This window comes from Felis catus, chromosome D2 (assembly GCF_018350175.1).
Source record: "Felis catus isolate Fca126 chromosome D2, F.catus_Fca126_mat1.0, whole genome shotgun sequence".
In the NCBI taxonomy this organism is placed as follows: Eukaryota; Metazoa; Chordata; class Mammalia; order Carnivora; family Felidae; genus Felis; species Felis catus.
The window spans coordinates 20528141-20555577 of record NC_058378.1 but is presented as its reverse complement, the minus strand read 5'-3'; the positions used below and the strand labels follow the sequence as shown (position 1 = coordinate 20555577).

General features: G+C 36.8%; 1 protein-coding gene across 4 annotated transcripts in view; it reads right to left on the bottom strand.

The window, feature by feature from the left end:
* Positions 1-10916: 10916 nt before the first annotated feature.
* The window catches only part of BICC1 (BicC family RNA binding protein 1), a 287579-nt gene continuing 271058 nt past the window's right edge, over positions 10917-27437 (bottom strand). For 3 of the 4 annotated variants that reach the window (XM_011287385.4, XM_019813130.3, XM_019813132.2), the window contains 4 exons: positions 25850-26006; positions 21981-22141; positions 19268-19367; positions 10917-13572 (listed from right to left, as the gene is read on the bottom strand). In XM_011287385.4, coding sequence (XP_011285687.2) covers positions 13442-13572; positions 19268-19367; positions 21981-22141; positions 25850-26006 — 549 coding nt within the window. In that variant the 3' untranslated portion in view covers positions 10917-13441. Of the gene's footprint in view, positions 13573-16449; positions 16529-19267; positions 19368-21980; positions 22142-25849; positions 26007-27437 lie in introns of all 4 variants that reach the window. The other variant, XM_019813131.3, reaches the window with a different exon arrangement.

Sequence of the window (27437 nt, the reverse complement as noted above, 5' to 3'; positions counted from 1 at the left end):
CGTTTGTATATACTGTGAAATGATCACCACAGTTAATCTAGTTACTTCCTGCTGTCATATAAAGTAAATTCAATATTATTAATTATATTCCCCATGCTGTATATTATATCCCTATGACTTATTTATTTTATAACTGGAAGTTTATAATTCTTGATTCTCTTCACTCATTTTGTATTTCACTCAACCCCCCTCCTTTATGGCAACCACCAATCTTCTTTTTGTATCTATGAGTCTGGATCTTGTTTTATTTTGTTTGTATGCTTTATATTTTAGATTCTACATATAAGTGAAATCATATAGTATTCGTCTTTCTCTCTCTGACTTACTTCACTTAGCATAAATCCTCAAGATTTATCCAAGTTGTTGCAAATGGCAACATTTCATTCTTTTTATGGCTGAGTAGTATTCCATTGAATACATATAAAACACCTTCTTTATCCATTCATCCTTCAGTAGATACTCTGGTTGCTTCCATATCTTGGTTATTGTAATTAATGCTACAATGAACATAGGAGTGAATGCATCTTTTCAGATGAGTGTTTGTATTTTTTTCAGATAGATACCCAGTAGTGGAATTGCTGGATCACACGGTAAAAATTTTAATTTTTTAAGGAACCTCCAAATGGTGTGCCATAGTGGCTGAATCAATTTACATTTCCACCAACAGCACAGGAGGATTCCCTTTTCTCCATATCTTAACCAACACTTTTTTGATAATAGCCATTCTGACAGATGTGAGACATTACCACACTTTGGTTTTGATTTGTATTTCCTTGATAATTAGTGATGTTGAGCATCTGTATGTCTTCTTTGGAATTATGTCTATTCAGATTCTCTGACCATTTTTAAATTGAATTGTTTAGTTTTCTGTTACTGAGTTGCATGAATTTGTTACATATTTTGGATATTAACCTCTTATCAGATGTATCATTTGCAAGTATCTTCTCCCACTCGGTGATTCCCTCTTCATTTTCTTGACGGTTTCCTTTGCTGTGCCAAAGCTTTTTAGTTTGATGTAGTCACGTGTTTATTTTTGCTTTAGTTTCCCTTGACTTTGTTGTCAGATATTAAAAACCATTACTAACACTGATGTCGAGTTGCTTACTGCCTGTTTTATTCTAGAAGTTTTATGATTTTGTGTCTTAATATTCAAATTTTTAATTTTGAGTTAATTTTGGTTTATGATATAAGAAAGTGGTCTTGTTTCATTCTTTTGCATATAGATATCCAGTTTTCCCAACACCACTTATCAAAGAGACTTTCCTTTCCCCATTGTCCATTCTTGACTCTTTTGTTCTAAATTAAATGACCATATATGCATGTGTTTATTTCCAGGCTGTCTGTTGATCTATATTTCTCTTTTTGTGCCTGTACCCTACTGTTTTGTTTACTATAAGTTTGTAATATAGTTCAAAATCAGGGAGCATGATACCTCTGGCTTTGTTCTTTCTCAACCTTACTTTGGCTATTCAAGGTCTTTTGTGGTTCCATACAAATTTTAGAATGATTTTCTAGAGTTCTGTGAAAAATGTCACTGGAATTTTGATAAGGATTGGATTGAATCTGTAGATTGCTTTGAGTTTTATGAACATTTAAACAACTTTAATATGTCCAATCTATGAACACAGTATATCTATTTGTGTCCTCTTCAATATCTTGCATCAGTGTCTTATAGTTTTCAGAGTACAAGTCTTCCATCTCATTGGTAAAGTTTATTTTAGGTGTTTTGTTATTTTTGATATAATTGCAAATAGACTCATTTTCTTAATTTATCTGATAGTGTATTAGTGTAGAGAAATGCAACAAACTTCTGTATATCAATTTTATATCCTGCAAATTGACTCAATTCATTTATTCTAATATTTTTTAGTGGAGTCTTTCGGATTTTCTATATATAATATTATGTCATCTGCAAATAGTAAAAGTTTTACTTCTTCCTTACCAATTTGGATTCCCTTAATTTCTTCTTCCTGTCTGATGCTATGGCTAAGACTTCTAGTACTATGTTTAATAAAAGTGGCAAAAATGGACATCCTTTTCTTGTTCCTGATCTTAGAGAAAAAGCTTTCAGCTTCTCACCATTACGTAGTTAGCAGTGAATTGGTCATATACAGTTTTTATTTTGTTGTAGTATATTTCATTGATAACCACTTTGTTGAGTTTTTATCATGTATGGATTTTGAATATACTCAAATGTTTTTTCTTCATCTATTGAAATGATCATATGATATTTATTCTGCTATTGTTAATGTGATGTATCACATGATTATGTTTATTGAACCATCTTTGCATTCCTGGAAAAAATTCCACTTGATCGTGGTGAATTATTCTTTTAATAATATTGTTGAATTCAGTTTGTTAATTTTTTTAGGATTTTTGCATCTATGTTCATCAGGGATTTGGGCCAGTAATTTTCCTTTTTTATAGTGTCTTTGGTTTTGACATGAGGGTAATGCTGGCATTGTAGAATGAATTTAGAAACAGTTTTTCCTTTTCAGATTTTTTTTGGAATAGTTTGAGAAAAATAGGTATAAATTGTTCTTTAAATGTTTGGTATAATTCACCTGTGACTTTCTGGTTCTGGATTTTTATTAGTTTTTGGTTTTTTTAATTACCAATTCAACTTCATTACGAATATAATCAGTCTGTTTAGATTTTCTATTTCTTCCTGATTCAGTCCTGAAATATTGTATGTTTCCAGGGATTTATCCATTTCTTCTAGATTGTCCAGTTTGTTGGTGCATCATTTTTTGTAGTAGTCACTTATAATCCTTTGTAGTTCTGTGGTGTCAGTTTTAACTTCTTTTTCATTCCTGATTTTATGTATTACCTCTCTTTTTTTCTTGATGAGTTTGGCTGAAGGTTTATCAATTTTTGTTTATGTTTTCAAAGAAACATAAGTTTGTTGATCTTTATTTTTTTTTTAGTCTCTATAGCATTTATTTCTACTCTAATGTTTATTATTTCATTCCTTGTATTACTTTGTGTTTTGTTTGCTTTCTTTTTTTGGTTCCTTTAAGGGTAAGCTTAAGTTATTCATTTGAAATTTTTCTTGTTTTTTTTTTAAATTTTTTTAATGTTTATTTATTTTTGAGAGAGAGAGAAAGAGAGAGAGAGAGAGAGAGAGAGCAGGGGAGGGGCAGAGAGAGAGGGAGACACAGAATCCCAAGCAGGCTCCAGACTGAGCTGTCAGCACAGAGCCCACCACAGGGCTCAAACTCATGAAACATGAGATCATGACCTGAGTCAAAGTCGATGCTTAACCACCGACTGAGCCACCCAGGCGCTCCAAGATTTTTGCTTCTTAAGGTAGACTTGTATCACTATAAACTTCCCTCTTAGAATTGTTTTTGCTATGTCTCATAGATTTTGGAATGTTGTGTTTCCATTTTCCTTTGTCTACAGGTATATTTTTATTTCCTATTTGATTTATTCATTGACCTATTGGTTGTTTAGTAGCATGTTGTTTAGCCTCCGTGGTTTTTTTTCTAGGTTTTTTTCCTGTAATTGATTTCTAATTTCATAACATTGTGGTTAGAAAAGAAGGTTGGTATGATTTTAATCTTCTTTAATTTATTGAGACTTGTTTGTGGCCTAACATGTGATGTATCCTGGAGAATGTTCCATATGCACTTAAGAAGAATGTGTATTCTGCAGCTTTTGGGTGGAATTTTCTCTATATATTAAGTCTATCTGGTCTAACATGCTGTTTAGGGCCAATATTTCCTTCATTTTCTGTCTGGATGATCCATTGATGTAAGTGTGGTGTTAATATCCCCTACTATTAATTATCCTCTACTATTAATATTCCCTACTACTGCTGTCAATTTCTCCCTTTTGGTCTATTAATATTTTCTTTATATATTTTGGTCCTCCTGTGTTAGGTACATACATATTTATACATGTTATATCTTCTTTCTGTGTTGACCCTTTTATCATTATGTATTACCCTTATTTGTTTTTTATTATAGTCTTTGTTTTAAAGTCTTTTTAGTCTTATAGAAATATAGCAACAATAGCTTTCCTTTCTTTTCTATTTGCACAGAATATCTTTCTTCATCCCTTCACTTTTAGTCTGTGCATGTCCTTCTGAAATGAATCTCTCATAGGCAGTATATAGATATTTTTTGCTTTATCTCCATTCAACCACTCTGTGTCTTTTCATTGGCAAATTTGGGCCATTTAAAGTGATTATTGATTGGGGGCACCTGGGTGGCTCAGTCAGTTAAGTGTTTGAATTCAGCTCACGTCATGATCACACATCTTGTGAGTTCAAGCCCTGTGTCAGACTCTGTGCTGTCAGCTCAGAGCCTGGAGCCTGCTTCGGATTCTGTGTTTCCCTCTCTCTATGCCCCTCCCCAGCTTCTCTCTCTCTCTCTCTCAAAAATAAATAAACATTAAGAAAAAAATAAAGTGATTATTGGTAGGTATGTACTTACTGTTATTTTTATTTTTATGTTTTAGGGCTGTTTTGTAGTTCTGTTTCTTCTCTTTCTCTTATCCCTTGATGAGTCTATTTAGTGCTATGTTTAGATATTTTTCTCATTTTCTTTTGTGTAAAGTTTTGCTTTGCTGTTTGCAAAATTCACATATATCATCCTATGTATCTAACAGTCAATTTTAGGTTGACAGTAACTGAAATTTGAATACATTCCAAAACTCTACATTTGTATTCCCTCCCACCAACATTTTATGCTTCTGATGTCACTTTTTACATCTTTTTATTTGATATATCTATTAATAGTTTTAGTTAACTTCACTACTTTTTTAAGTTTCATAGTGCCTTAATATGTGATTAATCTACTATCTTTGTTATATATTTACCTTTTTCCAGTGAGGTTTTATATTTTCATATATTTTCCTGTTACTTATTGGTGTATTAAGCTTTAAAGAAGTTCCCTTAACATTTCTTATAAAGCCAGTCTAGTAATGATAAACTCCTTTAACTTTTGCTTATCTGGAAAACTTTTATCTCTCCCTCAATTCTTAATGATAATCTTTCTGGGTAAAATATTCTTGGTTGGAAGTTTTTTCCTTTTAGCACTTTGAATATGTCATGCCACCCTCTTCTGGCCTGCAAAGACTCTACTCAGAAATCTGCTGATAGCCTTATAGGATTTCCCTTGTTCATAAAAATTTGTTTTTCTCTTGCTGCTTTTAAGATTCTCTCTTTAATTTTTGACATTTTAATTATACTATGTCTTGGTGTGGCTCTGTTTGTGTTCATCTTTTTTGGAACTCTTGGGACTTCCTGAACCTGGATGTCTGTTTTCTTCCCTAGGTAAGGGAAAATTTTAGCCATTATTTCTTCAAGTAAGTTTTCTGCACCTTTATCTCTTTCTTGGACCCCTGTAATGCAAATGTTACTCCACCTGATGTTGTCCTGTAAGTTCTTCAAGTTGTTGTTCTTGGTCTTTTTTTCTGCTCTACCATCATAAGTTCTGTTGCTTAGTCTATCAGCTCTCTGATCAGTTCTGCTTTATCAGTCTAGTGTTGAAGCCCTCTAGTGTATTTTTCAGTTCAGCTATTTTATTCTTCAGCTCTGTGACTTATATTTGGTATTTCTTTATATTTTCTCTGTTGAAGTTATTACTGTGGTCACCTATTCTCCCAATTTTGTTGAACATTTTTATGACTATTACTTTCAGTTCTTTATCAAGTGCATTCCTTGTCTCCATAGCATTAAGGTCTTTTTCTTAAGTTTTGTCTTGTTCTTTTGTTTGGAACATATTTCTTGTTTTCTCCTTTTCGTTTGAGTCTCTGTATTTGTTTTTGTGTATTAAACAGCTACTTCTCTTTTTCTTGAAGGAACGGCCTTGTGTAGGTAATAAACCATCTCATTCAACCTTGTTCTTCGTTGTTTTTGAACCTTTGTGATTGTAATTTATTCTTGATATATCCCTATTGCTGAGGTTGTGCCAAGAACTGGGGGTGTTCCAAGGGGAAGAATCTCATTTAGTACCTAGTTTCAGGGTAATTGGAAGCCAGTCTCTCAGGGCAGCAGGTTTAAAGTATGCAAAAATATACAGTCCTGGAGGCTACAGTCAAAATTCATGCTGGCCTCCATTTCAGGAGATCATGAGGTATTCTCTAGGTGACAGCTGCAAAATTCTGGGTTCCAGATGACAGCTGCAAAATTCTGGGTTCCAGATGAATGTATAAACTTTCTGGGAGGTCTCTTTGAGATGTAGTGAGTCCAGGAGAGTGCACAACAATGGTGTCTCCTTGTTTACATTCCCTGGAAGCACCTCCATATGCTTTAGATGTGTGGGAAACCTGAAGTCTGCCTTCAGTTTGAAGTTTCAGGCTAATAGTCCTTTTCCTAGGTAGACTGGGGTTGTGTTTTAGTGTGCTGTCTGTGCAATGCCTGGTGCAGGGCAGGGTGGCCTGTTAAAAATTGTCTGTTACATTCCTATGGATCTCAAGCATGCCAGCTCCCTTGGCCACCAAGGCCAGGCAGTAATAGGGAATCTTTGTGTAGATTTTGCAAGCCCATTGGCTTTAGCTAACCAGCTGTGAATGTACGTGGAGGGATTTACTGGCCAATTATAGAAAGGCAGTGGGAAAATATATTGACTGAACATATTTATGGGCTTCTGGAATGCAGCAGTAGAGTGTTTTGTCTATGTAGAATATCTATATAGAATGCCATGACCACTCATACTCACCAGTCCAAGCCATCGAGCAGGGGAGGGTGACAACCACCTGTGGTTGCAGACTGTACCTAGGGAATGGGAGAATGCTACAACCATGCTCACCTGCCCCAGCCAGGAAGCAGGAGGTGCTACAACTGCCTGCTCTTTCATGCTTAAGCAAGATAGCACCATGACCTCTAACCCCTGACACTTTTAGCAAGCAACAGAATTGTGTGTCTGAACTTGCCAATTCATGCTACCGGGGTAAGTGAAGAGTGCAAAAATGGCATCCACTAACACCTCTTATCCAGAGTGACAATCAACTCTCCCCTCCCCCTCCAGCAGATGCTTTTAGACTAGCAAATCAATCTCCTTCAAATTTAGTCTAAGAGCTTTCAAACTGCTGGCTTTTTTTTTTTTTTTTACTGGGTCTCTAGGCAAGTGAGATCACATATGATCCCTTTGAAAGGGAAATATCAGTTTCCTATAGTACTTTGGATCCCTTAGACATTATCCCATTGTTTTTCTAAGCCAGATGTTCTGGGGGCTTGTTTCTTTGGTACAGACCCAGAAGTTGGGATGCTTGATGTGGGATACCAGCCCCTTATTCCTCTGGAACAACCAGACTTGTGATATCCCTATTTTGTGTCACCAAACCAGGGGAGGGGGCTTGGCGACACTGTCTCTGCCTCTCCTACATGTTTCAATGTTATCTTTTTATCTTTTGTTATAGAGAAAGAGTTCTACTCTTCAGGGCTTTTTTTTTTTCAGAAGGAAAAAGACATATGTAGCTATAGATTTGGTGTGTCTGTGGGAAAACTTGAGTTCAGAATCTTCTTAGGCTACATGGAAATCATCTTTCCTCTTTTTGAAGATGGACATTTTAACAGACAGGAGGTGATATCTCATTGTGGTTTTTATTTGAATTTCCCTAATGACTAGAGATATTGAGTATTTTTTGAGTATCTTTTGGCCATTGATATATATTTTTTGGAAAAATATCTATTCAGGTCTTTTCCCCTATTTTAATTGGATTTTTTTTGTTTTGCTGTTGAGGGTGGTTGTTGCTACTAAGTCATAGTTCATTATATATGTTGGATATTAACCCTTTATATATGATTGCAAATATTTTTCCCATTCTCTAGGTTGTCTTTTCACTTTATTGGTCCTTTTGCTGTGCAGAAACTTTTTAGTTTGATGCTAGTCCCACTTCTTTTTGGTTCTGTTGCTGTACTGTGTTGACACTTAAAGGTGTCATACCCAAAAAATCATTGCCAAGACCCAGACCAACAAGCTTTTTTTCCTGTAATTCCTTCTAGGAATTTCATGGTCTTAAGATTGTACATTTAGTCCATTTTGAGTTAAATTTTGTGAGTGGTGTAACCTAAGGTTTCCTGCTTTTACTATGAATAACCAAATTTTTAAAGCACCATTTATTAGACAGATCATCTTTTTTCCATTGAGTATTTTTGGTTCCCTTATCAAATATAGTTGACCATACATGCTTATGTTCACTTCTGGGCTCTAGTTCTATTCCACTGATCTGTATTTATGTTTTTATCCAGGACCATACTGTTTTGATTACTATAGCTTTCATAGCATAGCTTGAAAACAGAAAGTGTGATGCCTTAACTAAAGTCTGTATTCTCAGAATTGCTTTGGCTATTTGGGGTCTTCTGTTGTTCCACTTAAAATTTTAGGTTGCTTTTCTACTTCTGCAAAAAAATGTCATTGGAATCTTGATAAGGATTGCATTGAATCTATAGATGTCTTTTAGTAGTATTGACATTTAACAATATTCTTTGAACACATGAACACAGAATACCTATTTATTTGTGTCTGACTTCTTTCATCAGAGTCTGTTGTTTTCATATTATAAAGCTTTACCTCCTTGGTTGTTTATTCCTAAGTATTTTATTGCTTTTGATGCTATTGTAAATAGGATCATTTTCTTTTTCAGATAATTTGTTGCACATAAATAGAAACACAATTGGTATTTGTATATGAAATTTATATCCTGCAATTTTATTGAAATCGATCAGATCTAAGTTTTTGGTGAAGTCATTAGGAATTTTCAAAATATAAAATCATATCAACTGAAAATAGAGAAAATTTTATTTGTTCATTTCCAATACTGATATTTTCTTTTTTCTTGCCTAATTGCTTGGACAAAAATTTTTCAGTACTTTGTTGAATAGGAGTGGTGCAAGTGGGCACTACAGTCTTGTTTCTGATCCTAGAGGAAAAGCTTTCAACTCTTCACCATTGAGTATGATGTTCTATTTCTCTCCCTTCCTTGGGAAAGTTTCAGCTATTTCTTTAAATACACTGTTCCTTTCTCTTCTCGAATTCTCATGTGTTTTTGTGTGTGTGTTAATATTGCTTTTATTGTGTTCCATATGTCCTCTAAGCTTTCTTCACTCTTTATTCTTTTTGCTCCTCTGACTTGATAATTTCAAATGTCCTATCTTCCAGGTCTCTGATTATTTCTTCTGCATAGTTGAATCTCCCTTTCCATCTCTTTCTTGAGAATTCTTCAGTTATTGTATTTTTCAGCTCTGGGATTTGTTTCTTATAGTTACTATTTCTTTGCTGAACATCTTATTTTGTTCATGCATTGTTACCCTAATTTTGTTTAGCTGTGTGTTATTCAAATTCATTACACTTCTTTAAGAGGATTATTCTGAATTCTTTACCTGATAGTTCATTGATTTACATTTCCTTAAGGTCAGTTATTAGTTTTAGCTTTGGGTTTCCTTTGGTGGTGTCATATTTACCTGATTTTGTGATCCTTACATTGGTATCTGAGTTGTCTCCTCTTCCAGACTTCACAAGTTCACTTTGCAGAGACAGTACTTCACCAGTCAGCTCACTTTGGGTTTCTGGACCTGTGTACTGGAGTAACATTCTTGGGCAGTGGGGCCTGCTATTGGAGTCTATTTAGGGGAAAGGTAATTGAGCTGTCAGTGTTGGGGTAGTGTGATATCGGTGCTCTAGGATTTTCTGAGTGGTGTCTTGTCCATGAATAGTTGTTAGTTGTTCTTGTGTGGGGGAGAAAAGTCAGGAACAATGTATGTCATCATATAGGTAGCCTCACTCTCTACTACTACATTCTCAGAGTGTCCTCAGTTGTAGCAGACTCATGTTCTCTCAAGGTGAACCTGACTTCTAAATATTGCAAAGTCACTTGGAGTCAAATCTAAGAAATTATGGGTCATATAACTATAAAGCTGTGGGTCATAACCCTTTGGCCACAATCCTTTTGAGGATCTCAGTAAACCTCTGAAAACACAAGGCAGATGACAGAAATACTGTATTTGAAAGCACAGGCACATTGCTACAAGATGGGCCCTTTCAGCAGTTTTATGAGACTCTGGGCTTTCTAGATGGATGCAGGAATCCTGGTGCCATAAACCTGTGGAGGTCTGTGTTGAAGGCTGGGGATAATTCATCCTCCAGTCCACTGGCTCCACCATTTTCCATTTCAAATGTAAGCTTCATAAGGACAAGGGTTTATGTTCCATTTACTGATGTTCCTAGAACAGGGCCTGGTACTGACTAATCCCTATGTATATATGTAAAAAATGAGTAATTGGATGAATAATTTCCTATTGGGTTTATAGGTAATATTTCAGTTTTCAAAGATTGTCTATTTTTAAAAAACCACTGGCACAGGTAATTCAAGTGGAGATATTTCTGGAAGCATAGTAACTGGAAGGTTAGGGTTTCTCTGAGAGTTCACAAATCTCAGGACTAGTAATAAGACACTGACTCCATCTGAGAATGAGTTCACACAGAATCTCAGGGCAAGGTGCAGTGAGTGTTCAGCGTGCAGTGTGACAGCACCATGATCAGTGTCTGGAACAGGAACCTGGGTCAAGAAGCCCAGCTGACTTTAGGAAGGAGCTCCTCTCCTGATGGATGAGATTGTCACAGTGGTCAGATATTTGACTCTTTATAAAACAAAGAAGAACAATAATAAAATCTGTTCTGTAATCTTACTCTTTTTGTATATACGTATGGGTGGCCAGAGAAACAATGATTGATTACTGGTCCTGGACTCCCTGGCTAAAATAAAGTACCTTAGCTTCTGGTTGAAAATGAGGATAGTCAACGCAAAACAACAGGAGAGAAAATGCAAACTCAATTCTACTGCAGAAACATCTTTCAATTCTGCTGAAAATGGGGGAAAAAAAAGCTTTCTTAGAAAACAAAGACAGGCATAAGGTTTATGCATAAAGATTTTTTTTTTCTAAAGAAAGACACATTTCATCTAGCAAGGGCAATACAAAGGGGTTATATAAATTTATTTTTCATATAACAATTGATTACTTTAGAAAAAATTCCCATTTTCAATGCTTAATTCCATCACTCATTAAAAAAATCACTAAAAGGACAAAAACCCACACAAAAATACAATCTGTATCTGTTCTCTATTTACAGATAACCGGTCACTATTAAGGCACAGATTGATTAAAAACTAACATTTATTCAAATAATCCAAATATTTTGTGCATCATATAACACTGACAACACCATAGACTGTAGTGTCATATTCCCTTCATTGCATCAAGAGAAAGTGAGAAAAGTAATTTCCAGTGTTTTTGTTTATTTTTAGCCACCCTATTTAATCTAGTTTAATTGGGACAGTTTTCTCTTTGGCATAGCATCAAAGCACTGTTCATAAAACCTGTATTGACTTAATACTGCAAATTCATTCTATCTTCCTCTATTGCAACTGCATGATAGAGAGCTTGGGAAAGAGCTCTAAATCATTAGGGTTTTTTTTGGAAGCTCTTATTAAGTAAAATTTAAGGCACTGAGTTGTTCAATAGGAAACAAATCTGAATTCCTACCCCGTGCTGAATGTGTGGCATGATGTGTTCATATAGCCATGTAAGGCAGGGAGCGACATGTTGCACAGGGTGATTCTGTTGTACTTGCAAAAGGAGCAACTTAGTTCTTATACTTAAGCACATAAGATTTAGTTTAGAAATGGGCATCCCCTTGGTAATGTTGCAACTGACATAATTTTATGACAGGCCCATTATCTATACCTTCTAGGTTACCAATATTATTTTTTAAGGTGAAAATTTTTCTGTGTGCAAAACTTCTCTTCAACTCTTTTTCTTACTTTTATGGTAAGACTTAGTCATGGAAAAATGTCTGGTGAATCTGTCTGATCCCACATTTGTATGAAAGTCGTCAATTATGTACGCTTATGTAATGCCTTCTGCTGAGAATATACGACAGTGGTTTATGTCCATGGAGAAAGTCTTGAATACTGAACATAAATAAGTCATTACAGTACAGGTAATTCACAACATTTCCTATGGGAAAGTTTTCCAACAAATTAATACACTTGGAAATAATATTGCTTTGAAGAAAGGAGAGGCACTTGGTGATTTTCTTCATGGATTGAAAACCTTTCATTCATCTACAATAAGATGTCTGAAAAGACCTAAGAAACAATGTTGCCTGATTTCTTGGACTTTCACAGTATAAGATAGTAACAATGAGTCTAGCCACTTAGAAAACAGTCCTTTTTTTTTCTTTTTTTTTTTTTTTTTTTTTACTTTTTGCTTTCCTTTGGAACTCAGCTGTTTTTATAAACTGTCACCCTGGAAACTTAAATAAAACCTTTCTGTTCTCAACAAACACAAGTCTACTTCAAGCAGACAGATATGGTTTTAGAAAGTCCTGTGACCATATGGAGGACAGCTAATATGTACATGATAAGGATAGCAATTTATTTCTCCTCTTAATGGCAACAGTGCTGTCTTGTCAGATGATTATTTGTCTTTTTTAAATAAAGTGACAATCTAGGGCTCCAGTTATTGAATGCCGTCCATTCTCTACCATAAATCTCTAGATATCAATTTAATCAGTTATGTACTGTATGCTTATAACATCTAAAAATAAAAGTTTGATATAAATAAGTGTCCTTTAGTGGCAGTATACTACAGAATAGCCCTTTGCCTTCAGACAACCATTAAAATCATTTTAGCAATACAGGCAGCAGCTAAATATGATGACTGCAAAGGGTTAATATTGCAAAGTTCACTTGGTCTTTCTTTGCACCTGTTATGTGAAATAGGTTCATTGCTAATTGTTTCTAGGATGCTGACATCAATGAACAGAACTGGTCCAGAACCAAGTGGAGTCACTTGCATTTCCCAAAGTCACAGAATACTCAGCATAAAACTAATAATCCAGTACCATTTCAAATAAAAATTTTACAGTCAGAAAAATATGACTAAATCTGATTTGTACCAATACATCAGGTGACATGAAAATGAGAGAAAGAGGGATAATTTCCACAGGACAAGAAATTAGAAAGTGTAAAGTGCTGAAAGACCTCAATAATTATTTTAAAGCAGTACCAGAAAATTCCATTTTGATTATTTTTTAAAATCCCCAAATGCCTAAACAAAACAAGCAAACAAAAGAACCTCTATGTTTTCTGGTATTCCAGATGTCAATTAATCCTTCATTTTAAGTAAAAAATCAGTGCATATGTTATTTAGGTAAATAAAAATAGGAAATAAAGCCCTACCCTCAAATTGCAAATTCTGTCCGATTGCCATTAAAAAAAAAGGCATCCAAGTGTGGCAGTCTGTATGATGACGTAAGATCATCTCCTCTCTTTTCTTCCTTTTTGGCACAAAGTTCAGGTGTGAATAAGATGCTTTGGTCCTGATACCAGACACCCAGAGTACTGAGGACGGTGTGCAGTGAAGGCAGTTCACAGATCTCCTGTGTCCAACTCGACAGAGGTGGTGGTGTGTACCTGGAGGTACGTACTGCTACCAGCGGCCACTGACGCTAGCAACATCTGAGTGATACTGACGGGGTAGCCTCCCACTTGCTCCGCCTTCCAGGAAAGAGGTGCGTGCAGTTGGTGGTTCAAAAAGCTTTCTTCGATTTTTATTCAGTTCTAGGAAGAAAAAGGGAGAATTGTTAGGAGATCAGTGGAGAAGCTCAACGGGACATGGCAGTAGAGCTCAGAAAATGGTGACCGTAGGGTTTTGGAGGGGAAGTCAAATCTAGTATCAAAAGGAAAAGTTTTAGTTGGTGGTCAAAAACATTTCTGAAATTGCTAGAAGGTCTGATATTAAATACAGCATTTTGGTAGCAGGAGAACCAAGGACAGGAAATCATTTTTATTGCAGTTTGTAAACTATCTGGGAGATATGTCATTCTCAGAACCCTCTATACTCCAGATATACAAATTGAACACTTTGAACTATCCCAAATGTCATTTCAGAGGCAAAGGGAGGGGCCCATCAAAGCTGGTGAAAGGCATAAGAGAGAATGTATTACCAACGACACAGAAAATTATTACAGCTATTGAACTCATCCATGTGAAACACAGCCATCACTAGATTACTGAAGTCAGACAGGAAAAGAAGACCTCACACACAAACAAGAAAATAATGGAGGAGCATGCTGAAGTGTTAAGCCACAGCCCAGTGGCTCCACTGATGCCTCTGCTCCTTGGGTCAGGAAGAGGTATATGAAGAAGTCTGTCAGCAGCAGTTTTCTTTGAATATAATAATCAACTTAGTAAAAATACTAACAGTTGAATCCAAATTCTGAGGAAAAACTAAGATGCTTTATTTTAATTGTGAAGAAACCAGAGTACTTAGAAAAAAAGTTTACTTTGTCTTTTGTCAAATAGAAACTGTTAATCAGAAAGGTAGAAAATTAACAGAGGCAGCCCATCTTGTTTATCCCTATGCAACATCACTCCTCCCCACCCTCTACCACATACATTTACAAATCCTCAAATAAACCAATGTAACTCTTGCTAATAAAGAGAACTGTCAGACTCTGGATATTAGGGTTCTGACAGCCACCAAACGCAAGTATCAAAGAATGGGATTATATAGTTGATGTGCTTAAAGTTGTCTTTTTTTTTTTTCTTGAGGGGGTGGAGCCAGTGGTTCAGCATGTGCATTTGCACAGTACTCAGAACTTTTTTTTTTTTTTAATTTTTTTTTTCAACGTTTATTTATTTTTTGGGGGGGGACAGAGAGAGACAGAGCATGAACGGGGGAGGGGCAGAGAGAGAGAGGGAGACACAGAATCGGAAACAGGCTCCAGGCTCCAAGCCATCAGCCCAGAGCCCGACGCGGGGCTCGAACTCCCGGACCACGAGATCGTGACCTGGCTGAAGTCGGACGCTTAACCGACTGCGCCACCCAGGCGCCCCAGTACTCAGAACTTTTTTAACCACACATACACACAATCTCCTTTTCCAATTCTGAGGTTGCATAAGCTATGGCTACATTAGTGCTGGAGCTGAAAACAACAGACTCAAGTTGCAGAGCAGTCACAGGTGGCTAAGGACAGCCATATGGCCAGATGTGCACTTATCTCCTGAGTTCTGGAACATGAACCAACACCCTAACACTTCACCCCACTGCCTCCCAAAATGTTAACATCTGCCCCATTGAGGTGATGCACGAGTGGAAATATCTCTCTTTTGTTCACAGTTAGGTCTTAGTGGAGAAGAAAAGTAAGTGATTTAGTAGCGATTGTAACAACAAGCACTTTACAATTTGTTTTGTCCTATTTAAGTCCTCCTTAAGGAATAAATGATATTACCATTCTCCATTTTAGACACGAAACTGAGTTTTCAAAATAGACAAGAGTAACTTATCCACACAGCTGTCAAGTGACAGGCTGAAACTCTGCCTGCCTATGCAAATGCTGTGCTCTGGGCCCTGAACTCCAGTGATCCATCCATCGAGTAGAAAAGACCAACCAAGGCATTAGGAATACAAATCTGAAAACTTGGTAGTTTCAGGTATGCCAGATAACAGAGCTGCACTTCATATTTTACTATACTAAATTTATTTTTTAAATAGAATAACATAGCTTTAAAACTCTGGAACAGAAAGGAAGGTTATCTTTTTTTTAATTTTTTTTCTACGTTTATTTATTTTTGGGACAGAGAGAGACAGAGCATGAACAGGGGAGGGGCAGAGAGAGAGAGGGAGACACAGAATCGGAAACAGGCTCCAGGCTCAGCCATCAGCCCAGAGCCCGACGCGGGGCTCGAACCCACGAACCGCGAGATCGTGACCTGGCTGAAGTCGGACGCTCAACCGACTGCGCCACCCAGGCGTCCCAGGAAGGTTATCTTTATAAGATGCAGGCATGCTTATAGATGGCTACTGTTTCAAATTTCTGCAAAAACACTGTAGCAATGACATTCCTACTAAAAGCTGAACACATGTATTGTTTTTAAAAAACAAACATAAATTCATAAATCAAGACAGAATTTAATATATTTAAAGGCAACTGTAGGAAAGTTAAGAATAAATGAATCCCATTAAGCACACAGCCTGTGAAAGTTTTATCCACCTTCTAGTAAGAAGACTGTCTTGGCCTTCATTTTCTCCTGAGAGAGTAATGCATGAATCAGGAGAACATTCCCATGCTATAGAGAAGGAATAGGAATGCAGCTACCCTAGCACACTTAACATGCACAATTGAAGAAATTGGGCCACTGAAGACATACACATTTTTTAAAAAGACATTGAAAACTTTATTCTGAAAAGTCACATCAACTAGATTTTTGAGAGAATAAAATGATCATGAAGGAATTCGGCCATTCCCTAAAGATATAATTTCTAAGGTGTATATTTCCAAATGTGAAGCAGAGATAAATCTACTAGAGAGACTATCAAAGATCAAGTCCTACTGAAGAGACTTTATTTTTGTTGTTGTTTTTTACATTAAAAAGTAAACTCCCTCCTGATTTTTTTTCAAGTAAGCCTAAGAGATAGTTTGGGAAAATACCAACCTTTTTCTTTGAAATTCCAAGGTTCACACAATCCTGGCAGCTCTCAGGATCTTGTTGCGGGTCTGAACAGAGTCACAAACTAAAAGAATAGGTCGGGAAATGTTAGATCTACCTGAGGCCGTGGTGGGAAGCTTGTCAATAGGATGTTAAAGTTCCTTTTACTTTGTCCCTGTACAATTTAATCACTCACTAAAATACTGAGAAAAATCAAAGAATTTTCAAAAAAATCACAGATTTGAAAAAAAAGATCATTTTTTTCTCTGATCCATCTATACTAGAGATAAATCTCATCTCCTTCTATGACATTAAAAGAAATGTCTTCTGGCCCAAGATTAAAAACAGAATAAAATCTATACTGAAGGAACAACCCTGATCACAGATTAAAAATCTATAAAATTTTTAAAAGGAATTTTGAACAAACTCTGTACCTAACCAAACTATGTAACCACAAGACAAACGTGAGTAAAAGCTGCCCAGCTACCCTGTATCCACCCCTGGAAATGGAATTTTCTGAGACTAGAAATGGATGCCTTTGTGGTCAGATGAGCTGAACTGGAAAAAGAAGGCTTTTGATGAAGGGTTTCTCAATAAAAACTTATTACTTGCAGAGAAAACAATTTACCAGGTTCAAACACATGCACTCAACAAAGTAAGGCAAAATCATCCTTAAAATAATCAAGTACTTCACACTGTGCAGAACATTCATAAGACATCTATTCAAAGCCTCTAATTCCCTTTAAAAGCAAGAAGACCTGTGAACCCCATTGAGAGAGGTGGTCTAAAGAAATAGTATGTAATCTCAACAGAACCACACAGAGGATGACTGGAGTAAAAAAAAAAATTTAAAGAAGCTTCAAAACCCCTCCTTTCCAACTCTACTCCCCCAAACCCACCTGAAATACATCACAAATGTGTTCCAGAATAAAGATCCTGATGATTTAAAGAGATCTGCCTGTTGCTGGAGGCTTTACAAAGTTTGGGTGCACAAAGAAAGAATTTTCATTATATGGTCTCTGACATTCCATAAATCTCTAATGAAATCTCTAATGAAAAATTACCAAATTCTAGAACAGATACTTTCCCAGTATAAATTTGTTGGCCCACAAGCATATTTTAACACTACAGGCTTGGTGATTATGTGAGTTAATTAAATTTCAAATAGTTATTTTTTTAATTAATAAAAGAATGTGAACATATATAAAGTTAATTTGGGTCTAGAAATAGCCCTTTAAGGCTGAGTTATAAACAAGTTGAAAACTATCCTATTGCTAGAGGTAGTAAAAAAAGAAAGAACAAGAGAATATACTGCTAATAACCATACACTGTTAAAACTGTAGTTTATTTCCACTACATCTGATGACATACCATGGGGAAGGACAGACCTCAGAAATGGAAGGTAACCTTACACAATCATCTATTCCAATCCACCTTAATGCTTAAGAAACCAAAACCAAAAGAGGTTTGGAAACTCACCCAAGGACTAATGACTTGGCAGAGGAAAGCCCATATCTTTTTATCTGAATACAGTGCTCTTTCCACTCTACCAAGCTGATCTTATTAACAAGAAAAAGCATCTTCCCTGTGGAGTTCCATTAATGCAACCACTTGGTTGGAAGAAGGATGGAAGAAGACTCATCAAACTGATGCGTGTAGAACTCTATCCATGAAGGAGCCTAACAGGCTGCCCAATGGCTGAATTTCCACCCTTATTTCAAAGCTGTTCTGCTTATATCTGCTTTAGGTATTAGGTCTATATATAAGATTTTCTCATGGAGTTGGGAGGGGGATGCAATCTCCTGCTAAAATAAAATGGAAAACCAGTGGTTTCCATTTTATTTGCTGATCTGATTAGTGAATACTGTTTGGAAAGGATTTGCACTTGGTTAGATGCCACTGTTGGCTTCACAAAGGCATAGCCTGCAAAATCAATGTTTTGAAAAGGCAAAGTCATTTTCCCACCACACCTGACACTTGGCTTCTGCCCTTGGTGTCTCTGTCTTTTTGAGAAACTGGTACATATATAACATTGACATTAATGAACTTTATCAGAACTTTTTCAAAAAGTAACCTCATTTTTTGCCCCTAAAATTTCTGTCATATTTTTCTATATACCATTTGGAAGTACATGGTTATGTACTTATCATGCAGCTCAATTCCTCATAAATGGAAGATACTCAGTAAATATACATAAAGCATTTTCTAATACCTAGAATATGCAATAAGTGCACCAAAAAAAGTGGTCTGGGACATTATTTTCCTGCATTATTTTCCTTCATTCTGTGACTACATTCAGGATTCCATACCTTTCTGTGTCTCACAAATTCTATTAAAAGTTTGGGAAAAACTTAAAAGCATTAAGACAATACTACTAGATTCCAGCTATACCAAGGATCATTCTTTCTCTGGTGCAATTATCTTAGTTGGTATGCAAGGATATATGCATTTGAAACATGACAGCCAATCCAGAATAATTATTCACTAGTCCAATCATACTTGCTTAACACAACCACAGAAAGGAGAATTCAACTTCTCCCCCATTCTTATGTTCTGCAAAGGGCAACTTTGATTCGGTCTTTCTGAAGAGATCTGTTTTAAAGAACGACATTGTCAAGGCAGGTTTTCAGGCAATGCCTTGAGGAAGGAGTAGGGATGTTCTAGGCATTTGTCACAATGTTAGTGGGAAAACACTCTAGAACCACAACCACAAGGTGCCAGCATAGTAAGCAAGTGGTTGATGGACAGAACCAGCCCCAGTGGCTGAGGCTACTGGCAGAGGTTATTCAGATTTTAAAATAGGACTATGAGCATTTATATTCACCTGAGATTGCAAGCAGCATTTTCCTCCTGGCACCAAAAGTCGTAATTCCCAGCTCCTTCAGATCCTGATCTGTGAGAGTGAGGAATGTCTGCAGATCGATCTGTGGGTGAAAAAGTAATGTATAACCAATATATTAAGTACTTATTTTTGTGCATTAAAAGTTCAACTCATTACTACACATATTTCATTTTCTAATTATGCTCTGCCTACTTCCAAAAAGGAATGATGGTGTCACAAATCTAGGGGACAAGAGACAATAAAGGTGGTGAAATGAAAGTAATGATTCTAGTAGGAGACTTAGTCTAAGCCAGTTATTTATTGCAGTTAAGATTAAAACGTTAGGTCTTAGCATCCTGGCAGCCAGAGCAAAAAGGGAAACACAAATTCCACAGGTTTTGTGAACTGATAAAAGAATACATGCCTGTCCAGAAGATAGAAAACATTTCTTGGCTTTGGATTCTGAATTAAGTGTAGTTCTATAAAAAGAAACTGAATAATACCATAAATGGTATCCTCCATTGTGTTCTACATAAGAATGGTAGAAGAATTCCCAGACTACATCAGACCCATGATTCACTTGGCTCGGTCTAGCATGTTATCTCTGAAAGTGGCCTACAAGTATATATTGGTATATAATTGCACACTCTGGCATCAGCAACAAATTGTGAAGGGAGGAAGCCCAAGGATCCCACCCTTCCTTTGAAGAAAGGTAATAGGCTCTGAAGCCAGAGAGATCTGGCTCTCTATTCCGCCTCTGCTGTTACTAGTTGTGGGCACTCAGGGCTGACATACTGCACGCTGCAGGGCTGTAGTGGGCATGAAGTATGATCGCAGAGATAAAGCAGTGGGCTCACCACAGTGGTGAATAACTGGCAGTTATGGTTAGTAATTATGTATTTAGACATATCATCTGTGAAAGCGGCTAAACAAATCTTCAACCTGCTTATAGTAAACTAAATCCCACAAGCTCACTTAATAAATTCTTTTTAAGCCGTATTTGAGTATTAGAGAATATCCTACATGAAGGAAACAGAACCGAATTTATACTTTTCATTCAAATGATACAGAAATTAATTTGAGATTTTCTGTTTTCATTTTGGAAAGTACATCCAGATCTTGGAAAACCTTTTCATTTATCATTTCTAAAGATATGCTTTCAGAAATTCTATTAAATATATATTCTTTATTTTAGGGATCCCCTCTTTTTAAAGTGTCAGAGATGAAATATTTTGGGTTTATTGGGCCATACTATCTCTGTTGCAACTATTTGACACTGCTATTTTAGCTCAAAAGCAGCCATAGACAATATGACAATATGTAAATGAATGTGTGGCTGTGTTTCAATAAAACTTTATTAACAAAGGCAGGTGTGCAGGCTACAGTTTGCTGACCCCTGCTCTAGTGAATAAGTATTAGATAAAGGCAGTCTGGCTTTATATTATGTTTTCTTCCTTCTTAGATTAATTCAATAAGAAGTACATTTAATATATTTCTATGGTTCTTCAAATAAGAAATAAATATAAATTTTAAAAAATCCAGAAGAATATCACTGAATAACACCCAGTCTTTTACTTCAAAACCTTCTTTTTCTGGACTAATTAAAATACTTCTGTCCTTGAGCTTCTCGATCAGCTACACTTGTCTAACCAGCAAAGCTAAATACGTAAATGAAATTTTTTAACACACTGATGAGTGCAACTTAGAAAACCCTCAGTTAAATGAACACTAATTCAGATTTCGGGAAAAGACAATGAAATCAATACGCTGAAATCCAACACACAGATGACAACCTTTTTTTTTGTGTTGGTGTTAAAAAACAAAGTTCAACAATTACACTTAATAAGTTATTGAACCATGGGCAATACATTAAATTTATGATACAAAGGCCTAACGTTAGATTCTTTTTGAGAGATACATGCTTGGGAATTATGGATTTAATCAGATGTTCTCTAACATGAAATAAGCCAAACTGGAATGAAACTTAAAAACCATGTCTGGACTTGAAAAATACATACATTTATTGAAGTGTTCTAATTTTATGTTGCACTGGGTTAGCTATGCCCTAGCAATAATGACAGCATTATTAGAAAGAATCGTGTTCAGGGCTCTTCTCTTTAAGTCAGTGCATAATAATTTGGCTGATCAGTTTGGTCAAAATCCATGGTAGTGATGTTTCAGAAAACATCTTATTTCTGTCTCAGTTCAGGCAAAACCCAAACAGTGAATTAATGAATAAATTAATATATATAAAAAGCACATTCTATTTTGTGAGAACAGATTCGGTAACATGACTAGGATGGGGTCAAAAACAACCACGGATATTTATTTCAGATGCTGTTATTTAAGAACCACAAATAAAGATAATACGAATTAAACACTGAAATAATCTTAAATACAGACTTTAATGTTAGGGGAGTCGTGAATCAAACGTTCCCATGAATCAATACACCGATTGGGTATTTTAGCTAAAACTAGTGGAGGTGTGTTTTTGGAAACACAATTTTCTATATTTCTGCTAACCTGTGTTTACTAGTTGCACTAAATAAATAAGAAATGAGATGACATTTTTCTTAGCAGTGGAAACAAGTTATGAGGCTTTAATAAGTGCTCAGTGAAAGCACAGCCATAGGTCAGTAAGCCATTTCATTCTAGAAGTAGTCATACACACAACCAAAACAAAGATGCCCAGGAAAGTAAATAAATAATGACTGACCTCTTGTTGCTGGAAGACATCTGTGTATTTGCCCAGGCCCAGTTTGCTAAAGAGCTCAGGGAGGTCAGAGCCTTTGAAAGAGCTGTTCAAGTTACAGCCATTGCTTCCTGTCAGTGAAGAAATGCAGTCCATATAATTGCTACTGCTGAGATAGTGCTCCGCTGAAAGACAAAGGAGAGGCAGGCTTCAAGTGAAAATGCCCAGAGACAACACGGTTTAATTAAAAATTTTAATCACTCAAATATTTTAGATTTCACTGTTGGACTGAATAGAGCAGTAATTGCAGAAATACTGTTAATTCCTTACTGAAACATTGGCTTTTCATTAATGAAATGCTGGTTATTGCTTTAGAGAGGCTCTTGCCATTAAAATGTTACACTTGGGAGGCAGCAATTCACCAACAGTGCCTCTGTAGTTAATAATCATTAATCATATTCTCCTGAGCATTCAGAAACATTTGCTCTTCATAATTGATATGAATTAAAAATTTTTTTTCAACGTTTATTTATTTTTGGGACAGAGAGAGACAGAGCATGAACGGGGGAGGGGCAGAGAGAGAGGGAGACACAGAATCGGAAACAGGCTCCAGGCTCTGAGCCATCAGCCCAGAGCCTGACGCGGGGCTCGAACTCACGGACCGTGAGATCGCGACCTGGCTGAAGTCGGACGCGTAACCGACTGCGCCACCCAGGCGCCCCTTATAATTGATATGAATTAAATGAGAAACTGGAAGAAAGATCCCCAGGATACAATAAAGGTATGGGAAGTTACTGTGAGTCCAGGCTCCTTTTGGAAAGCAGGATAGCCCTCTGTGTCCACACTTGTGTTTTCCTGTGGTCAAAGGAATTGCAGGATATTGCAACGTGTAAATCTCATCCCTTACAAAAATATAATTAGGCAGTGAGTTCACAAAACAGAGTGCTTCCAAAATTAAGAGCAAATGCAAAGTTTAAGAATGGCGCTGGAGTTTCTGGATTATGACAGAAATGAATCTGTCTACTGAAAAAAATTCTAAGACAGCAAAACTAGACTTAACCTTGGCTCCGCCATTGATTTGGCGGGCAAAGATTTCTCCACATTGTCTGTGGTGCTCAGACCCAATAACACTCACTGCTGGGTGATGGACTGGTGAGTCATACCAAGTACTTGACCAATATTTGAAACACTCTCCCAGAGCTGCTTTGGAGAGCCCAGTAGAGCCCTGCAGCTATCCCTACTTCCCTGACCAACAACTAGCTCTTATCCATGTGGGAATTCTTCCCCTTATACCAAAGTTGCAGCTGCAGGAATGATTCCAAGGTTGATGAGGGCAGAGGATGCTCACCTAGCTAATCAGATACATCTTATCTCCTCCGGCCAATGCATTCTCCAGATCTAAGAATCCTGTTCTAGATTGTTTTGTTTGCCACTAATCACCTTCTCTGGTCATTTCATTTCCCAAATGACAGTACATATACTTTCTATATTTCAAGTGGAAGGAATTTCCTGATCAAGTTTCTCTTTCTCTTAAAAATAGGTGTTTTAGTGGTGCCTGGCTGGCTCAGTCTGTGCACCATGCAACTCTTGATCTCTGGGTAGAATTCAAGCCCCACATTTGGTGTGGAGCCTACCTAAAATAAAAATTTAAGGGATGCCTGAGTGGCTCAGTCAGTTAAGCACAGGACTTTGGTTCAGGTCATTATCTGGCAGTTTGTGGAGCCCCCAGGTCAGGCTGTCTGCACAGTGCCTGTCAGCACAGAGCCCGCTTCAGATCTTCTGTCTCCCTCTCACTCTGTCCCTCCCCTATTCACGCTCTCTCTCCTTCAAAAATAATAAAAAAATAATAAAAACAAAAATTTAAAAATATACATTAAAAAACAGATGTTTTATCTTTTGTGGGGAGAAAGTGTAGATGAAAGAACCTAGGACCAAGCCCTGGAGCGTTCCACCATTTAAAGGGAAGACCCAAAGTCATCAACCCAGTGAGGTATTGGCTCGACGTTGACACAAAGCAAGAATGCAAAGAGCACATGGGAGTAACCACTGGAGTTGACAAGATGAAGGCTACTGAAAGGCTAACCATATAATTTACTGTTTAAACAATAAATTTACTTACTTGGAGAACAGAAGAGGGAGTTACTGAGAATCACAATGGTACAACTCCTGTTAACAGGCTCTGAGAAAAACCTAGACATTGCTAACTTTGAAAAGGATGTCATGAAAAATCATCTACAACTGTGGTCTTCAATACAGTAACCACTGGCCACATGTGGCTACTGAATGCCTGAAACGTGGGTAGTGGGAATTGAAATGTTCTGCAAGATTGTAAGATCTATTCGTACCAGATTTTAAAAACTTAGTACAAAAAAGAATGTAAAATATCTCATAAAAATGTCTTTACATTGATTACATGTTTAAATAATATTTTACATATGTTGGGTTAAGCAAATATGTTAGTAAAACTGGGGAAAAACAGAGGTTTCAAAATTAAATGTTCTTAGTGATATTTATTATGACACATAATTTCCCTTATATTTCTTTTTATCATAACTATTTATAGTTTTTATAATCTCTTTTAAACTCCTTATGTTTTTAAAGCATCTCACAAAAGCCAAACACCTGTTTTTCCTTAATCATTCCTTTTTATTAATGAGTTCCCTATCTTAACTCTCATCCTGAACTTCAATGCAGCTAAGTTGTACAATTTTAATTATCCAGTGTTAAGTGAAGGGAAAGGAGATAAAGACTGAAAAAGAAGCACAAAACGAATTTATATTGAGCCACAGAACAGAGATCATTTCCACCCCTAGATCTGCACCTGGCACCAGCCTGCCTCACAGCTCCATGCTCTTGTCAGTGGTGAGGTGCCCTGCCCACACAAGTTTCCTGGCTACTACTGATAATACACTTGGAATGTGTTTTTTTTTTTTAGAGCTGGCTGACACCATGACTGGCCTTTTCAAATCGGAGACTCTTGATAAAATGGCCAACCTAATTGATGGCAACAACTGACTGTTACTGAGTGTCCACTACACTCACTTAGATTGCCTTTCTTCAAGCATTCTTCAAATACTCCAAACTATGTTTCAGGATCCCAAATTCATCAAAAACCCTGAAAAAGGCCATTAGGGGAAGATCTTGTGATTAATATGGTCAATTCTTGTCTGCTTACCTATTTATACAGCCCAGAAGTGTGAGAGCTGTTACAGACAAAACCAATAGACGCATGCTGAGTCTTCACCACATTTGTTCAAAGCCAGAACCTGTATGCTTTAAACTTTTTCTTCCTATTTATGCCAACCTGGCTACATATTGTCATTTTAAAAAATTAAAACTTGCTCTTCACCTTCAGTAGCTACCCACTGGGCAGACTTTATTTTCCAAGATGCTAATTTGATCTCATTTGGCTCAACTCCTTTACATCCCTGTCTTTTCCTTATCATCTGGATGTTTGTGGGAGCATGACTCATCCATACATTCACTCAACAAACATTTACTGAGTGCCTATCTGTGTCAGAACTGCTAGATATTTGGGAAGAAATAACAAATAAGCCTCTGCCTAACAATGCTCGGCACACGGGCAGTTTGTAAGCTCTTACTGAATGGGTAACTATGGTTCCTAGCTTGTAGAGCTCAAATTATCCACAGGTATAACAAGAATGAGTGTAACAAGTGCTAAGTGAAAGCACAGACAAAATGCAGTGGAAACAGAGAACTCCACCATCTGCTTCACCTGGAAAAATAAGGAAGGCTTCATAGAGAAGGTGGCATGTGATGCCAAATACTTGAAGGCATGGGGTTCAGAGTTTATATTTGAGCATCACCCTAAATCAAATGGACAAATTCCAGACTGATTACATCTAAAAGTATGATGAAAAGTCAAAGCTCACTTGATTTGTTCTGTTTACGTTTGGGGCTGCCAATAGAAGCGGCAAATTCACTAGGACTTGTGTGTCCTATTCCATTTCGGTCTCTCCAGTTATCAGATTCACCTCCACTTCCCAAGTGTTCACGACTGTTGGACCTCGAGAGGGACACTGATGAACCCTGTAGACAATCAAAGCCAGATGAGGAAATATTTAATAAGGTAGGTGTCCTGAGCTTTGAGGAGAAAAGAATGCACGTTACACCACCACCATTTACTTCTATTGTTCACCACTGCTGATTCTCAGGAAGAGGCCATGCCATCTGTCTATAGGTCTTCTATCCTCCAGCCACCAAGGACACCTGGTAATATACACAGTATTCATTCACTCCTCCTTCATTATGAGAGCCCCCAGCACAAAGACTGAGTCCTATAAGATTTGGAGCAATGGATACTGAGATTCCTCCCTATTATAGAGAACCACACAGTAAGTCTTCCATCTGGTAAAGCAGAGATTCTCTGCCTTGTATCACCTAAAAAGGACACATGGGAGGGGGTGTGCCTAGACCTAGTGCTCTAACAAGAATACAGCTCCCAGGCTACTAGAGTCAGAGTGGAGAGAGGGTTGGCATTTCTTCCGTGTTACCCTCATCCAAACAATTATATGGTCTTTCTAATAAATTACAAATACCTGGAAATATTTTTAATTCCCCCAAATAAAAATTTAAAAGATCTCAAAGTTTGAACTGATTTGCATTTATTTATTCATTTAGTTAACCAAAGGCAATCTATTTTGTACTATATCTAGAGTTTTGAATTCAGGATTCCCCGGTTTTCAAAGTATCCTGTTTGTTAGATAAATTAAATTCTAATTAGTATATGTGCTGCCAAAGTGAGCACTGTTTGTTGGGGAATTCTAAGAGGATCTTTCACAATTCCATAAATTCACTTCATTCAGTCTCATAGCAGCGTAACCACAACTGGCCATGCCCTCCTTTTTTTTTTCTTCATCTCTGGCCATGCCCCCCTTTAACACCCTTTTCTTCAAGCACTCCCCATGTGTTCTGCCCACTTCCTGTAGCCTTGCAGGATCCTCCTCCACTTTTCCACTCCAAATATCACATTATCCTGGGGCTGGCCCTAACATGCCTTCTTGTCTCTCTCTACACTTGCTCATTAAATAATCTCAACCTCTTTCAGAGCTTAATGACAACCATGACTTTCAACGTTTTACTTCCAGATTTGACTTTTCTGTTGAAATTTATAATTGTGGAATTGCCTTGTAAGCATTTTAAACTTGGAATGCTTGAAATTTAATTGTTGACAACCCATTCCCACCAGCTAAACCCACACACTCCTGCCCCAGAATTCCTACATCTCACCCAGTTGCTCAAGCCGAACTTCTGAGTCATCTTCATTCCTCCTTCCCCCCACCACAAACAATTCATCAGCAAATTCTATAATCTCTTTACATACCCCAAATCTACCTTCTTCTTGCCATCTCCACAACTGTAGCCAATAGCCAGCCTCCTTATGAACATTTTATTCTATTCTTGCCTCCCACCCCAATATCCATTATCCAGAAAGCAACTAGGCTGATTTTTTAAAAGCAA